General features: G+C 50.7%; 1 protein-coding gene across 6 annotated transcripts in view; it reads right to left on the bottom strand.

Moving 5' to 3' along the window:
• Nucleotides 1-16,067, bottom strand: part of IQCE (IQ motif containing E) — a 41,347-nt gene extending 25,280 nt beyond the window's left edge. For 3 of the 6 annotated variants that reach the window (XM_082360961.1, XM_082360964.1, XM_082360965.1), the window contains exons 1-7: nt 15,784-16,064; nt 8,647-8,694; nt 7,519-7,564; nt 4,547-4,675; nt 2,938-3,008; nt 380-493; nt 205-255 (exon numbers count right to left, since the gene is read on the bottom strand). In XM_082360961.1, the coding sequence (XP_082217087.1) occupies nt 205-255; nt 380-493; nt 2,938-3,008; nt 4,547-4,675; nt 7,519-7,564; nt 8,647-8,694; nt 15,784-15,819 (495 nt within the window). In that variant the 5' untranslated portion in view covers nt 15,820-16,064. Of the gene's footprint in view, nt 1-204; nt 256-379; nt 494-2,937; nt 3,009-4,546; nt 4,676-7,518; nt 7,565-8,646; nt 8,695-15,783 lie in introns of all 6 variants that reach the window. The other 3 variants (XM_082360962.1, XM_082360966.1, XM_082360963.1) reach the window with 3 other exon arrangements.
• Between the last annotated feature and the right edge of the window lie 236 nt (nt 16,068-16,303).

The raw sequence follows: 16,303 nt of genomic DNA, 5'->3' as shown, positions 1-16,303 counted from the left end.
TCCCACTCCCACCAAGAGCCCCCCAGCATCTTCTTGTAATCCCTACGGCTTCGTGGAGAAGGGTTTCAGGAAGTCCCGAGCCCTTCCCCTAATCTGCTCCTCCTCTGGTATGAGTGGTTTAGAGAAAAGGCATCTCTCTAGAGGCTGTTTTGAAGGTAAGATTTCAATGGACAGGTTATGTGTTTTGCTGGAGATTATACTCACCCAGCCAGTATCAGGCCTTTTCTCTGCCAGCGTCCGAACAAAATCCGGGCCCTGCAGTAAGTAGATTGAGGAATGAAGACAGGACGTGGTCTAGCCCCCCCGTTGGCCTGCTGAGAGGAGCCGGTGATGCCCCACGCCTGCCTCGGGGCACCGCCGTGCAGGGCCAGGAACTTACTCGGGACGGATCCAAAAGCTGCTCTATCTGCCGGTCCTTTCTGCTGTTCTCCTCTTCTAAGCGCCGAAGCTTTGTTCTCATCAGATCCACATTGCTTTTTTGCATGTGTAGTGACTGAAGGAAAGAAGGACCACACACACACACACACACACACACACACACACACACACACACACCGTGCACACACACACATCCCGGTGAAACACTGAGTTGGAGAGGTGTTTTAAAAGCTGTCTACTTCCCAACCAGGGCGCTGCGTGTGCAGTGGGGGAGGGAGGTCTGGACGTCACAGTGAAGGCTGGGCCGGGGGGTAAACGCCCCGTTAGGTGCAGGGCTACCCAGGCAACCAGGAACTCTGCCCCACACAATGCCAGCAGCACCCCTGCCACAGACAAACGCTGCTCCACCAATCGATACTGCCAGCAGCACTTCTGGAAGGTGCCCACGTGACATGCTCTCCTCCACGTCCGTGTGACAAAGCCCATGTTCTTCACACCACATACCATCATAGCCTGATGTCCATTTAAAATTCTTATCCTCAACTAAGGCTCAGTTGGTCAGAGCAGTGGTTCCCAAACGTCTACCTGGGGATGAACTATTCACCAGTCTGTGGTGAACTTAGAGGAAAGACTGTCAGTTTTTCATAAAACTAAGTTTATTCAATTTTTACCACTATCTTGTGTTTTGAAATTATGCCCTTCCTATTATTTCGGACATGTATAGTTCTTTTATGAAATGGTGATGGTAGGGTTATTTTTAAAGTTTGTTTTCAACGGCCTCACTTGAAAAAGTTTTTCCCTAGTCCGGGAAACCCCACAGCCTGAAAAGCGTAAGGTTAAGCCAGCGCTCGTAAGCCTCATCTGGAAATGCCCACACGGGTCAGCTAGTGCCGTGGTTAACCGGCTTCCAGCACCAGCCTGCACCCAAATTAGCCAGTTATCTCGGAGAAGTCCTTCTCCTTTCAAGGGACTCATAGTGCTCAGAAGAGAGTCTGAAATGTCTGAACACAGCCAGCCCCCCGCACTGGAAAGACAATTCAAAGTGTGCGTCCCACTGAGGGAAGCCTGGGGAGTCGGCCACATGGCCACAGCCAGCAGGAGAGGTACTGGCCCTCGCAAGTGTTTAGTGAATTAGTCAATTAATGTACGGTCACTGGGACAGATAAGAAATCCAATACCGGGAATTCTGCTTCCAGAAATATGGATTCCAGAAAAGTGCACTCACTTTTCCCTATTCTCCCTGCTTAGCACAGCTAAAAACCCTGTACTAAAGCCCCTTCATGGATTATTTTGTCGCATCCTCACAAAACCCTGTGAAATTGTATTATGATTATCCCCATTTTTCAACAGGAAACTGAGGCATTACCCGCCCGAGAAAAACTACCCTGACGCTCCAGCTCCCAGAGCGACAGAGTCTTGAAGATAAGACTCCCTCCTCTCTGAAGAGAAGCCTCGGCTTATTTAGTTTGAGTGAAGTCAGCATCGTTTTACCCGGAGACCCGTTTCTGGCCCCAGGCAGCTTCCTCCCGAGAATGTCGCTGCGGCGACTGTTCAGGGCTCTCGGAGCTCACGCGGTTCGGTCCCCTCACCAAGACGGCAACCCTCCCTGCGGCGCCCGATTCGCTTAACGCGTCTCAGGACACGGACGTCCTGACTCATCGGGCGGGCCCTGCACTGCTGTGCAGCTCCCGCGGGTGAGGCTGGGTCCCGTCCACGGGCCCTGGCCCAGTGCCCCTCAGGCGAGATGGCTTCTACACTCCTCACGTGCTCTGGGCACGCTGGCCGCCAACGCCCTGCTTAACCTCTGCTGCCCAGACTGATCACAGCCCTCCGGACGCGGCTCAGCTGGCCGGGGCGGGGGTGGGGTGGGGACGGCAGGTCTGTGAACAGACTCGTGATGGAAGGGAAGGAACCCCGGTCGCTTCTCCAGCGGCACAAGAATACGTGTGGCTGCTAAAGACCGGTGTGGTGTCGCGGTGACGGTGAAGCAGATGAGGATGACGTCATTTACTGCAGTGCAGTTTGTGCCTTAGGGGACGGGTGGCAGATGACCTTGATTGAAATCCTGGTTCTACTACTGGTTAACCTTGGATAGACTACTCACCTCTCTGAATCTCAAGGCTATGACCTCTCTCTCGGGGCCCTTGTGGGCATCAACTGAGATCAGGCCTGTGAAATGCCCTTAACGCCAAAGAATTACGCAAACGGGAAGTTATTGATAATAATAACACCAAAAGACCTATCATAAGGCCAAGTCTCAGGGCGCAGAGGGACCGGAGTTAATCTAGCCCTCCCCGAGTGCTGTCCGCCACGGGGGCTGGAGAAGCAGAGCACGGCGGGCTCTAACCGATGTCCAGGCTCCTCTCACAGCGGGCTCGAGGCCCTCCGTGAGCCAGTGTCGCCCCACTGCTCAGGCACCGAGCCAGGGTGTAAACTCAGTTGTCACTCTACAGCTCCTATTCTTCCCACATGACACATCCCAGCACAGGTGTGACTTTCCATCCACGTTACCAAGGGCTTTCCCGCTTAAAGTCAACAGAGAACAGAGGGAAACGCTACCTTCTTCAGCTCAATGATCTCGTCATACATGTCCTCCTTCTCTCTGTAGACAGGGGTCCCAGGAACATAACCTGCAGGGAGACACACAACCCTCTGAAAAGACTGTCTGCAAAGTAGAAGGAATTCTTGGCCATACCTTAAGGGAAACCTGGAGGTTAATGAAATTATCCTTTTTTTTTGTTTTACTTCTTTCCCCAGAAGTAAGGAAACCAAAACCGGTACTGATATAGAAAGAAGAAGCAAGAGAAAACTAAAAGATGTGAACACAGGGTTTAATTAGAGTAAAAGGATTAACGGAGGGAGTCAAAAGGAGAAGTGATGTCTTTAGATTTTAAACAGCAAGCAGATAAAAAGACAAACAAAAACAAACGTAGTCACGTCATCACGCAGATGACAGCACCCAGTCCTATGTCTAACGGTAGGTACAGCATACACTGGTCTCTGCTTCCATGTGATCCCTAACGGGTCAGGACCCTGAAACACACCAGTCTGAAACAGCGCTGCCAGCTAGCAGTGCGGCAAGGTGACCATCCCTGGCACCAGGACAAGGTTCCTCTGTGCTTCCCATGGGGCCAGGGCCGACAAGAAAAGCAGTAAAGCTGAGGGAGGAAGCATGTGGGTAAGACCAGACAGGAAGACAGAAACATGAAAACCAACCGATTCTTTTCGGTGAGATCTGGGGTTTTTATTATCCTTGCAGTTTTCATTTCTGAGATTGTTTATACAACAAATTTAAATACAACTCTAAGTCTAGGGAGCTAGGCACCACTGAAGCCCGGGACGATGTCTCTGTCCACATCGGGAAAGCCGCTTTCTAGGAGGGCAGGATGGACTTTCAGGGGTCACTGTCCTCAGGACACTCCGACTGAGGGAGCCCCAGGTCTCACTTTGTCAGAGCACACCCACCAATCCCCACGCCCTTCCGCTCTGCTTTCCCTCAGTCGTGGCCGTGTCATCATCAACGTGCTCACCGTGGCTGGCAGAACACCTGAGATTTGACCTCTTCATTCTTTCAGCTTCGGTCAAATAGTCAGGGGTGCTGCTGGGGGGCGGGGGTTGGTCCATGCACGCTCCAAGGTGAAGTCTGATTTCAGGGCTGGGGTCAGACTTCCTGGTTTCGACGTGCATGGATTTAATATGACAGGTACAAGCAGAGACAACGGAAGGCGCTGTCTCTAATAATCAGTCTTCAGGGTTGATGAAAGCTTAGGGAGACCAGTGGTGTGTGAGAAACGTCCAGCCACCGGCCCGCAAAATAAACAAAGCCCTGATGTGTGGCGTTTGCCCACTCCCGTGGTGTGCGTATCCCCGGCACACCCAATCTCAAGCTGCCGGCGTGACGTGGGACAGCTCACACAACTCCTCAAGCCAGCAGGAGCAGCTCCAACACACGACTGCCCGCGGCGCCCAGACAAGCCAGGACCCAGGCGGCAAACGTCAGGAAACACACCACATGCTGTGTGAAAGCCGGGAGGCGCGATGTCGTTGAGAAGATCAAAAACAGCGCGGCTCAAACGAGTCGTATTAAACGCTCTGTGCCGAGTCACCACCCGAGATTTCTAAGACACTCCTCTTGAGCAGGAAGGGTTTCTCCCGGGCGACCACATACCTTGCTTTGAGCTTCCCAGCCACAGCTTCTGGGGCGTGAAGGACATTCGGCTCCCGAGAGGCACGGTCCCCGCTGTCCTCAGAGATCTCCAGGAGGCCACTTTTCTCGGCTTAGACTGATAAGGCGACTCTAAAAAGCCAATGTGTGGTTTTAGAGGTGCAAAGTATCGATGCCCGCTCAACACAGGTGTTTCAGAGAGACAAAAATGATAAAGCAAAATATTCACAAGGGCATGACAACCCCAGATGAACACATTCTGACAAAAATTAAAACTATAGTTATGATTTGTAGGTATACTTACATTTGTTTTTTACTTTTTATTATAGAGAAATAACGGGACATTTATTTTAAAATATGAATCTAAAATTCTACCAATATTACAGTACTTAATTTCCCATTCAATTTTTTCAGATGCATATGTATTTTTATATAGTTGCAGTCATAGTGAACACACAACTTTGTATCCTTTATACTTAACACTGTAAATATTTTTTCATGTTGTTGTCAATACACAGCGTGCAAGTAATAATATTTAGAACTTGATATGTAAAACGGCTAGAAGAAATGAGAAAAAAATTATATTTTTCCAGGGCATTTTTGAATTTGTCATCAAAACAATGGAAAGGTTTTAAAATTATATTTTAATCTGGAATCTTACCTCTAATTATGTGAAATATGGAGATTATGCAAACTTATGCAAAACCAAGCTATGCATAAAACATGCTTATATTTCTTAAATACCAAAGAAATTTATATCTGTAGAAGGTCCTGGGATTCTAAATCTAATACATTTAATTTTTAAAATTTCTAAGACTTTTCCATGGCTTCAGAATTTATGGAAAATTTCCCATTATTGTTTAGGGTGAAGGAGTAAAGACACATTGGACCCTGAGGCATTTCCACTCATCCAGGACCACCGTGCTCCACTTCCAGGATATTTGGAAGGCCTTCCAAACTTTAAATGTGCATTTAAGTGCTCATTTACAAAGGTAAATTAGTGATTGGAAAAAACCCACAAACGACATTTCCCTCCTAAATGTATGGGATTTATCGATAAATAGTAAGAATTCCCAAACATGTACGCCTATGGATAGAGCTGTGAAGGAAGAAGAAAAAAGGCAGCAGGCGGTGGAAACCTGTTGGCGTGGAAGGACCGGAAACTGGCCGCCATCCTCGGAGTGCTGTGAGGCCCGAAAATCTGAGCGCGCCGGGAGCTGCAAACCCACGTGGCCCCGGACTGGGCAGTGAAGAGAACCACTTACGAAGTGAACAGGGCAGGCATGACTCCTGCTGTCACAGCCCGGAAATCAGACAGGCGCACACCTATTAAGGGAGTGTTAGGAGGGCAGGCTGGGGGTGCCCCAGGGAGGGGACACAGAGCGTCCTGTTGCCGTGTCCATGCTGGATGAGCAAGGTGCCTGGGATAAGCACTGGTGCGGGGACAGGCGTCAGGCATGGCCGGGGGAGAGCACGGCGGGGGGCGGGCAGGGGCAGAGCCACTGAGTGACGGCACACCTCTTTGGGGGTTTTAATGCTTTGGGGGTTCTGGCCATCCTAAATTACGTGAAACACAATCCTGACATTTATAGAAATCGAGATAAAAGTAATTTGATTACTAGCATTTTCAACACTTGAAATGCTTGACTTCCAGCAAGAATAATGAGAGATGTCTCACATTTACCATAGGTACTTTCTAGACAAGAAGGACTGAAACAAAATGTTCTGAAAAGAGAAGGTTTAAAACACAAACACCCATACTTTCACTTTATGTCAATTCTCAATTTTCTCCACGAAAGGAGAGCCAGGACCTCCAAAATCCAAATTGCTAGATGGTTTCTTTCTTTTATTTTTTTAAAATATTTTTCTACTTTCAAGTAAGACGTACTAGAGTATAATATGTCTTTATACTTTTTTTTTAAAAGGAATTCCTTTATTTTTATTTTTATTTATTTATTTATTTTTAAAATTTATTTATTTTTGGCTGTGTCGGGTCTTCGTTTCTGTGCAAGGGCTTTCTCTAGTTGTGGCAAGCGGGGGCCACTCTTCATCGCGGTGTGCGGGCCTCTCACTATCGCGGCCTCTCTTGTTGCGGAGCACAAGCTCCAGATGCACAGGCTCAGTAGTTGCGGCTCACGGGCCTAGTTGCTCCGCGGCATGTGGGATCTTCCCAGACCAGGGCTCGAACCTGTGTCCCCTGCATTGGCAGGCAGATTCTCAACTACTGTGCCACCAGGGAAGCCCTAGATGGTTTCTTTCTAACGCTTGTATTTGTTTGTAATATAAAACATGCTTTCTTCTCTTTGCAGGAATTTATCTTTCTGATTATGTTGTTCCTGGGCTAATATGAAAGTTCACTTGTATTCTCTGAGTGTGTCATATATAAGACAGTATGTTTCAAATACTTACGTATATAAGAAATGTAAGCATACACATATTGTACATACACGCATAGATAATAAGTCAGGCAAGGCCACAGGCTTGTGGGCAGCAAAAGGAAGCCAATCTAGGATTTGGTTTATCACAAAGGCCTCGGGAAACATAAAATTCAGCATAGCACCCAGATGAATAGCTTTGTGTCTCGAGGAATAAATCCTGCGTTTTCTTCACTTTGGCAGTGCTGGGAAGCGTATGGCGACTTGAGAAAGAGAACATGAAAGGCCGAGAAGCACGGTGTGTGTGGGAGGGAGGAGGGGGGCTCAATGGGACAGTGAGCGCTCCGGACCTCAGCCCTCGCTGGACCTCCTCCCACTGGGACGCCTGCGGGGGGGCGGTGACCCCGGGAGTGAGCGCCTGAGGTCCCAACACGAAACGGAGCCAAGTGGCAGAAGGGTCGTGCCTCAGTGACCCTAAGGGTTCAGAGAAGAAAGTGCTCCTGATCTTCCTCGCAGGACACTGGGGAAGGAAGGCTTCCAACCACCATTTTCTGAGTTAAACTGTGGAAACTTGAGGGACGGGGGCCTGGTCATACTTACTCGGTGATGTAGGGGGAGGTTTGTGGAAACTTTTCCTTTTTGCTTTCTGAAAGAAAGAACAAACGATGGAAAGTAGGTTGAGCCTTCTCGAGCAGCCCAAACGGTCCCAACCAGGAAGCACCGGTGTGTTCAGAATGGGCGGGGGTGGTAGATTAACTGGCCAAAGCAGAGTGCAAGCAAAGGAGGGAACCGGGCACAGGGAGGCGCCCCCAGACACAGAAGCAGCAGCCCAGCCTGCGTCCAGCGGAGACGAACGTGTGCCGACTCAAATCCGCCCTGAAGGTACCACCAGCTGTCCCCACGCCACCCTGGAGCACGGGGGCGTGACTGTCCGCAGGGGGGACTCAGCAAGATGAAACCTGAGAGTGAGGCAGAGGGGAAGGTGCAGCAGGAGTGGCCCGCCTGGAACCCGGGGGCCCCTTCCGTGCCTTCTTCCCCGATCTGCTTCACACCGGACAGAGAATCCCACTTACTTCCCTGCCGGTGGGAATACTGAAGTGCTCTGTGCAGGCTGACTTTCCCCCAGGAGATTGGTCCAGATCCCTCCTCCTCCCGGGAGCATCTTGGGCCCGTGCCCTCAGTGGCATGGAGGGAACACTCTGAGCTCTGCGGAGGTCCTGCGTCTCAGACAACAGGCCCAGGGTGCTGCCCCTGGCGTCCCCAGAGCTGCGGTGGGACGTGCTGGGGCCGCCTTCCCCCAGGGCTACGTGCTGTGGTTAGGCTAGAATTTATCTGCTGGGAGGCGAGCACCTGCCAAGGTTTCCTTTCTCACACCTCAGCCTCCGACTGCATCACGGAGCTCTGCTCCCGCCCCTCCCACCCCCGTTACGTGTCAGGATTGGGGGGCTGGGGGTGGGGGGAGTGCGGGCCAAACCCAGATACAGGATAGGAACTTGTCATCAGCCTCAAAAGTACTCAGCTCACGACTAACTTCTGGGTAAAAGTTTTAAAATCATAATCTAAGTTATTCAAATCCACCTGAGGTTTTGGAGCCTTTCAAACTCGGAGCAGCATTTGGAATTTGTGATGGGGCGCTACACACAGCACTTGTGGGGAGGCCGCGTGTAAGCGTGTGAGTACCGTGGAAGGGGAAACCCGGGCAGCCACGGCCCCCTCCCCCGCACTCACCGTCTCGGAGTCAGAGTCGAAGGTTATTGCAGACAGGCTGTCATCCCCCTGGAGGAAGAGATGCAAACAGCGAAAGCTTCAGGCGCCAGCTTGGCTCTACAGTCACCCTGACAGAGCGGGAGCGGCCGGGCCAGGCCGTGCTGCGGCCGCAGAGCCCCCATCCAGCTCAGACCATCCGCCCACGACACTCACAGCAGGAGCGGCCAGTCTGTCCCGTCGCATCCGGAGGCACAGGTGGGGACACAGAACAAAACTCTGCTGGCAGGGCTGCTCCAGGCCTGTCAGTCTAGCGACACCACCTCCACAGAATTGACAAACGCTTCTTTTTTTTTTTTTAACTTAATTGAAGTATAGTTGGTTTACAATACTGTGTTAGTTTCAGCTGTACAGCAGTGATTCAGTTACATATATACGTATTTCAGATTCTTTTCATTATAGGCTATTACAAGATATTGAATATAGTTCCCTGAGCTACACAGAAAATCCTCGTTGTTTATCTATTTTATATACAGTAGCGTGTATCTGTTAGTCCCATACTCCTGATTTATCCCTCCCCCAACGAACGGTTCTTGATAAAAGGATTTCATCTTTGTATCAAAGCACAAGGAACCTGTGACTGCATCCTGGTGAGAACCAATCAAAGTCATTCACGTATCCATCAGTACACGAGTTATTTGGGTGTACAGAGGTTCCTACCTTCTGATTCCAGTGATCTGCCCTGGCCCAGGGAGTAAAATAAAATCTGTACTAACACCAGCACTAGCATGTCAAGGAGAAAAGGGAACTTTCCCAAGAGAATGATGTGTCTGTGTTAACACACTTACTCAGGTTTAAACCCTACAAAGAGAGAAAGCAGAACAATTTCTAAAATCCCTTCACCATACTGTACAGTTGACCTAAACTGCTGATACTGAAGTTAGGACTGAATGCCCCTATTATGAACCAATAATGCCGTATCCGGGTGGCGGTGTAATTACGTTTCAGCGAGCTGTGTGGAGTGTAGCTGAGTCCATGTAGGGCTGTAGCGGGACTGGACTGCATTCTGGAAAGCCCGTGTATTGTCTACAAGGTTAACTATCGGTACATTCGCAACAGTTCTGCTAGCCGCTTGAACTTTTACTGAAAACGTACGGCCGCACAATCACACGGACAGGGGGCAGCTGTAACAGGGGGCACCCTTCCGGTATGCGCCTCTTAAACAAGGAGAGTCCAGCGTAAGCGTGCAAGGGGACTGGATTCGGGGGACTAGGGGAAGGTAGTGCGTTCCAAACAAACAGAATCTTTAAAAAATCAGCCACTGAATTAGTTTTTTGATGTCATTAAACAGGTGACATTTTAAGGTATAAATAGCAAACGATAGTTATAAAGTTTTCATTGAACCAAGTATATGGAAATGATGTGCAAAATTGAGGCAGGAGGGGCTTCCCTGGTGGCGCAGTGGTTGAGAATCTGCCTGCCAATGCAGGGGACACGGGTTCAAGCCCTGGTCTGGGGAGATCCCACACGCCGCGGAGCAACTAAGCCCGTGTGCCACAACTACTGAGCCTGCGCGTCTGGAGCCTGTGCTCCGCAACAAGAGAGGCTGTGATAGTGAAAGGCCTGCGCACCGCGATGAAGAGTGGCCACCGCTCTCCGCAACTAGAGAAAGCCCTCGCACAGAAACGAAGACCCAACACAGCCAAAAATAAATAAATAAATAAATAAATAAATAAATAAATAAATAAATAAAAAATTGAGGCAGGAAGGCAGGGAACTGGTATACACACGATGTAGGAGATCAGGAAAGCCAGTCAAAAGCTCAGTCTTGGTCCCCTGGCATCACAAAGGACAGCCCGCCAAGCATGAAGGTGAGTTGTTAACAACTGCACAGAAAAGTAGCAACACTTTCTTTTGTGAATACTTGTCACTCTTCTCTGTTCTGAATAAAGTCTTGAAAACTTTTTAAGGACCTGCAGTTTCTACGAGGGAAGGAGGTTATGTGTGTGGTGAACGAAACAAAGTGGTCTCTGTCTTCATAGGTGGGCTCACCCACACCATCGCTTTCCCCCCCAGTCAGTCCCCCTCAAACTCTGCTACCCTCCATCCTGCCAGTCAGAAGGAACTAAAGAAGCAAAATATAAGTATCTGAAATCATAGAACAGCCCAAGATCCACCCCTTCAGTCAGCAGCATGAAAGAGACCATATACAGTATTTAAAAAAAAACAACAGAGCACGTTAACGGCCAAGTCATTCTTCCTTCTCCAAGTATGATCTGAGCTGCCACGCATTCCTGCATGAGATCGCGTTCATGCACCGTGAGTCAGGAATCCGCAGGGCGGCGATGCTGGTCATGTCCCTCACCCCTCTGCATCTCAGCTTCTTCGTCGACAAGGAGGACACGTTCTCCTACCAGGATTCTCAAACCATTAAATATATACTAATTAAAACACTGGGGAAAAAAAAACACAGTGTCCAGAAAGAGATGCAGGAACAAACGGGGATTTAGTATATGGTAAAAGCGGGGAAGGAATGCATTCATCCAGGAGGCACCTTCCAGAACGGTGGGGTGAGGAGCTTGGAAGGCCCCCTCCTCAACAAACAACCATTGAACAGAAGAAGCCACGAAACAATCAATCTTTTGCGGTTTCTGGAAACTGACCTAAAAGCACACAGCTATGGGGAAAAATTCATTCAAAGAAATCTGCTAAATCCAGGGAAGAACGTCGAGAGTCAGGGGCACCCCTCGGCTTCCCGGCTCCATCTGATAGAAAGGACTCCAGAGGGCTCTCCTCCAGGCGGGCGCGGTCAACACAACTGGGGTGGTGGTGGATCCCCTGCCCCCAGCTCCCAGAAGTAGGGTGTAAGCTCTACCCCAGAGGCGGCAGGCTAAGTCTGCCCCTGTGCTGGTAGGGCAGAGGGTCCACGCAGGGAGGGGCAGGTCCAGAAGGAGTGTCACCGCGGGGAAACACTGCGCTGTCCCTGCTGTGCAGCGGCCCAGAGGTCCTCGCCAAAGGGAGAGGCAGGACGGCAGCTGTGCCGAGGGGACTGACTGTATTTGTACCAGAGAGTGGAGAATTCCACGCCTCCCTGATTCCATTGCCAAGTCGAAGACAAGGTGGGGAGCGATCCCGAGGCCCCCAGCTCCACGGTCACGAAGCAGAGAGCTCACTGGCAGAGCAACCAGAAGGTGAAGAGCTCAGAGCGCCCTCCTGAGGTCGCGGTCAGCCCCGAGGCTCAGGGAGGCCGCCGGCAAGCACCGGAGTGCTGTCAGAGCAGGCTTGGGCCGACTCGGAAACAGTCCCCACGCTGCACCCACATCCACCAAAGGGCACGAGCCCTGGTGGTGCTGGGGCTTCGGCCAACTGCTGACCAAACCCTGGCTGAATGATAAACTACCCTGACCCAAGAGCAGGCCCCAGGAAGCCAGGCTTCAAAGTACAATGACAGGTCTTCCGTGGTGGCGCAGTGGTTGAGAATCCGCCCGCCAATGCAGGAGACACGGGTTCGAGCCCTGGTCTGGGAAGATCCCACATGCCGCGGAGCAACTAAGCCCGTGCGCCACAACTACTGAGCCTGCGCGTCTGGAGCTTGTGCTCCGCAGCAAGAGAGGCCGCGATAGTGAGAGGCCCGCGCACCGCGATGAAGAGCGGCCCCCGCTTGCCGCAACTACAGAAAGCCCTCGCACAGAAACGAAGACCCAACACAGCCAAAAACAAACAAATAAATAAATAAATAAACAAATTAAAAAAAAAAAAAAAAGAAAACTTTGAAGTACAGTGACAGACATCCCCGGAAGTCCAGAGAACCACACGCATGTCCAAGGATGCCCTCTCAGGAGAGATGGGAGAGGGAAAATCCATATGCGCTAGTTCCCCGTTGCACGTGGGCAAAAATGTAAACCCCTGAACTGTGACAGCAGCCTACACACACACACACACACACACACACACACAGCACTCAATGGTTAAGGGCAAAAATCTGACCGGCCCAGGGAGTGAAACACAACCTCTGACCAACAAGTGGCTTCTGCTGACCCAAGGGTAACCCCTAGGTAGTTGGGCTAAAAGATTTAAACAAGAAAAAATCTGAGACGGGAACAGAGGCCGCACGGTGCGGGGACATCGACTTCACACAGTTAGCTCAGTCAAGTCACTCGGCAAATAAATGAACCACTGAGCAAACCACATCAACCCCTGGGGAGGAGTTGCTGTAATATATTATCTAAATGTCTAGTTTTCAACAAAAATCTATGAGACATACAGAGAAACAGGAAAGTGTGACCAATATACAGGGGGAAAGAGCAGGCAATAGAAACTACTTTTGAAGGGCCCAGATGATGGACCTGGCGGACAAAGGCTTCTAGAGCAGGGAGAGCCGTAGAGCAGGGAACAGAGAAGCTTACAAGTAGTAAACGCCCTGTAAATGCTCTTATTATCTTGCTCTAGAAACTGTGAGCCCTTTTAGAAGTGTTGGCCCTTAAGTCACCAGGGACCATGCCCAGGCTCCACTTCACCCCTGTGGCTCTGCCCTGGCCAGCGGGGCCTGCTCACGGCCACGGCACAGTGGGCTCCCTGGCACCGCGGTAAGTGCTCTGTGAAGTTCACGAGCAAGCCCAGCGGCGGCTGTGTTCCAAGGGACTCGGGGGACTGGACAGACTGGACAGTGCCTGTTCACAAGAGGTTCTTGTCTGCTTGAGAACAGACGTAAGCTCAGCAGAGAAATCGCCAGTTAGCCTGGGCCAAGGGCGGCCAGTCTCCTAAATGCCCGAAGAGCCCTGCCCCAGCCTCTTCCACAGACTGGGTTCCTGGAGACCAAGGCACTGGGGCTCAGCTTGTCTTTGTGTCCTCAGAGGCCGGCATGTATAAGGGGCTTAACAAACGCTTCTATGTGCAAGAACGTTTACAGCAGCATTGTTTCTAACAGCACAAACGTGAAAACAAGAGAGTAAAAGCAGGCTTCCCTGGTGGTGCAGTGGTTAAGAATCTGCCTGCCAATGCACAGGACACGGGTTCGAGCCCTGGTCCGGGAAGATCCCACATGCCACGGAGCAACTAAGCCCATGCGCCAAAACTACGAAGCCTGTGCTCTAGAGCCTGAGCTCGGCAACAAGAGAAGCCACCGAATGAGAAGCCCTCGCACTGCAAGGAAGAGTAGCCCCGGTTCGCCGCAATTAGAGAAAGCCCGCGCGCAGCAATGAAGACCCAATGCAGCCAATAATAAATGTAAATAAAATCAATAAATTAAAAAAAAGAGAGTAAAAGCAAGGAAATGGAGAGTTAAAATAGGGGTATCTTATTAGGTTAGCGTTTTTATTTTTATTTTTAAAAAATATTATCTTTCCATTTTTGCATGAGGAATAACTGTCGAGATTATTTATTTATTTATTTATTTAGGCCACGCCACACGGCAGGCGAGATCTTAGTTCCCCCACCAGGGATCAAATCCATGCCCCCTGCAGTGGAAGCACGGAGTCTTAACCACTGGACCGCCAGGGAATTCCCACGTTAGAGTTTTTTAAAAAAAATTTTTTTAAATTGAAGTATAGTTGATTTACAGCATTGTGTTAGTTTCAGGTGTAAAGTGATTCAGTTATATTAGACATATATTTTTTCAAATTCTTTTCCATTATAGGTTATTACAAGATATTGAATATAGTTCCCTGTGCAATACGGTAAATCCTTGCTGTTTACATTCCATATATAAGTGAGATGATACAGTATTTGTCTTTGATGTATTTTTTTTTTTTTTTAAATTGAAGTAGAGTTGATTTACAATGTTGTGTTAGTTTCAGGTGTACAGCGAAGTGATTTAGTTATATGTATATATATATAAAGTTAGAATTTTAAAAATCATGTTTTTGAAAATGTGTGGATACAGGAAGATGCTAGGAATAAATGAAATGGCAAAGGTTACAAAACAATATAAATATGATCTCAAGTTTTAAAAAGCATATGAAAAAAAAAAGATGCATTAAAAAAGGTCAGAAGGAAATACACCAAACATTAACTGTGGTTTTCTGTAGGCAGTTAGATTATGGGTAATTGATTTTCTCTACTGGGCACGAATAACGTTTATAATCACAATATGAGAAGTTGAAGGAGCAGTAACTGAGGCCACTGTAGACGGGCAGGCCTTCCAGATGAGGCAGGACTTGGTGCCTTGAGGGACAAGTAGGACACTTCAGCAGCTCCAGTGGCAGCAGCACTGAGCCCCTGCTTGGGGTGAGCTCTGTACAGCCATGCTGGGTACTGCCATCTCTGGGAGAAGGAAGCAAAGTGAGCCAAGTTCCCTTTGTCTGGAGCCCTCCAAAGGCTTCCCACTGTGGCCCGAATAAATTCAAACTCCGTGCATGGCCTGCAAGGCTCTCCATGGTCAGGCCCATGGCTCCCTTCCATCCACACCCATGCCCTTGAGGAGATCCCAGCAACTTTCTTTCAGGCCCTGGAACCACTGCACTTTCCCACCCCAGGACCTTTGCACCTGCTGGTCCCACTGCTCTCTGATCTTTACCAGACTGCCTCCTTCTCATCAGTGACATCAGGACACTCCAACTTCTCAGAGTGGCTGTTCCTGGCACCCAGTCTAAAGCAGCCTCCCCAAACCACCTCCGTTACATGGGCTGTTTTATTTTCTGCAGCGCACTTTCCACTTTCTGACTTGATGGACATGATCTGTTTTTTACCTTGTTCTCCCCCACCCCACCCCACGCCACTGGAATGCAGTTTATTCATCCACAATGATGTCTCCAGCATATGGTTGGCGGGCCAGAAACACTAGGTAAACCAAGTCCCCCGCCCTGGAGGCAAGGGGTGGGCGGACACTTGCGCAGTGAGCTCTGTCACTCGGCGGGCCGCGGTCGCTGGCTCGGCACAGGCCCGGCTTCGCAGGCGCCGAGCAGCGAGGGCGCAGTGTCCATGAGGGCTTCCTGGAAGCGACGGCCAGTGCAAGGACGAGCGGGGGACTAGAGGCGGCTGGAGGCTGGGCGAGGGGCGGCGACGCCCGGCCAGCCGCACGTGGGCGGGGGCCGGAGGCCCGCTCTTATGCGGTAACAATAATGGCAGTAGTCACCGGCGGTCGCCGGCCCTGCGCCCCCTTCCTCCAGCCCGCGCCCCGGCGAGGGGAGGCAGCCAGGGGACCTCCCCGCCCTCCGCGCTTACCGTCTCCGAGGCCGGCTCCCCGGTGCTCAGGGACATGGCGGCGGCGCTGCCCGATCGCCCCTAGGCGCTGCGGGTACGGCCGTCCGGTTCTGGGGCTCCGCCGACCGCCTGGCTGCCAGCAGCCTCGGGGCCTGCCAGCGCGCCCGCCGCGACCCCGCTGCCATGGCAACCGCGCGGGCCCCCGAGCCCCGGATGTGGCCGGCGCCCCGCGAGGCGGGCCGACCGTGAGCGTGCTCGGGGAGCCCCGGCGGGTCAACAGGCTGCGCGCCCAGAGTGTAGGGCGGAGATCGGGGCGGAGCTGGAACAGTCCAGCCGCCGCCGAGGCTGCAATGCGAACCTGTGCACTAGTCACCAGAGCCGGATATTAATATTTATTAGGTTAACGTTGAAAGGGACAAGGGGCTTCTGCGGTGTCCACGGTCTGCCAGCTCTGAACGCCTGGCATTCAGAAAACCATCTTCCTTATCTCGGTACCTTAGGCTCAAGGGTTCTGATGTAGCCACAGGACAATAAAAAATAA

Source organism: Balaenoptera borealis (assembly GCF_965194805.1).
Source record: "Balaenoptera borealis genome assembly, chromosome: 16".
Taxonomy (NCBI): domain Eukaryota; kingdom Metazoa; phylum Chordata; class Mammalia; order Artiodactyla; family Balaenopteridae; genus Balaenoptera; species Balaenoptera borealis.
The sequence above is the reverse complement of the archived record's forward strand: the minus strand, read 5'-3'. Positions and strand labels throughout refer to the sequence as shown.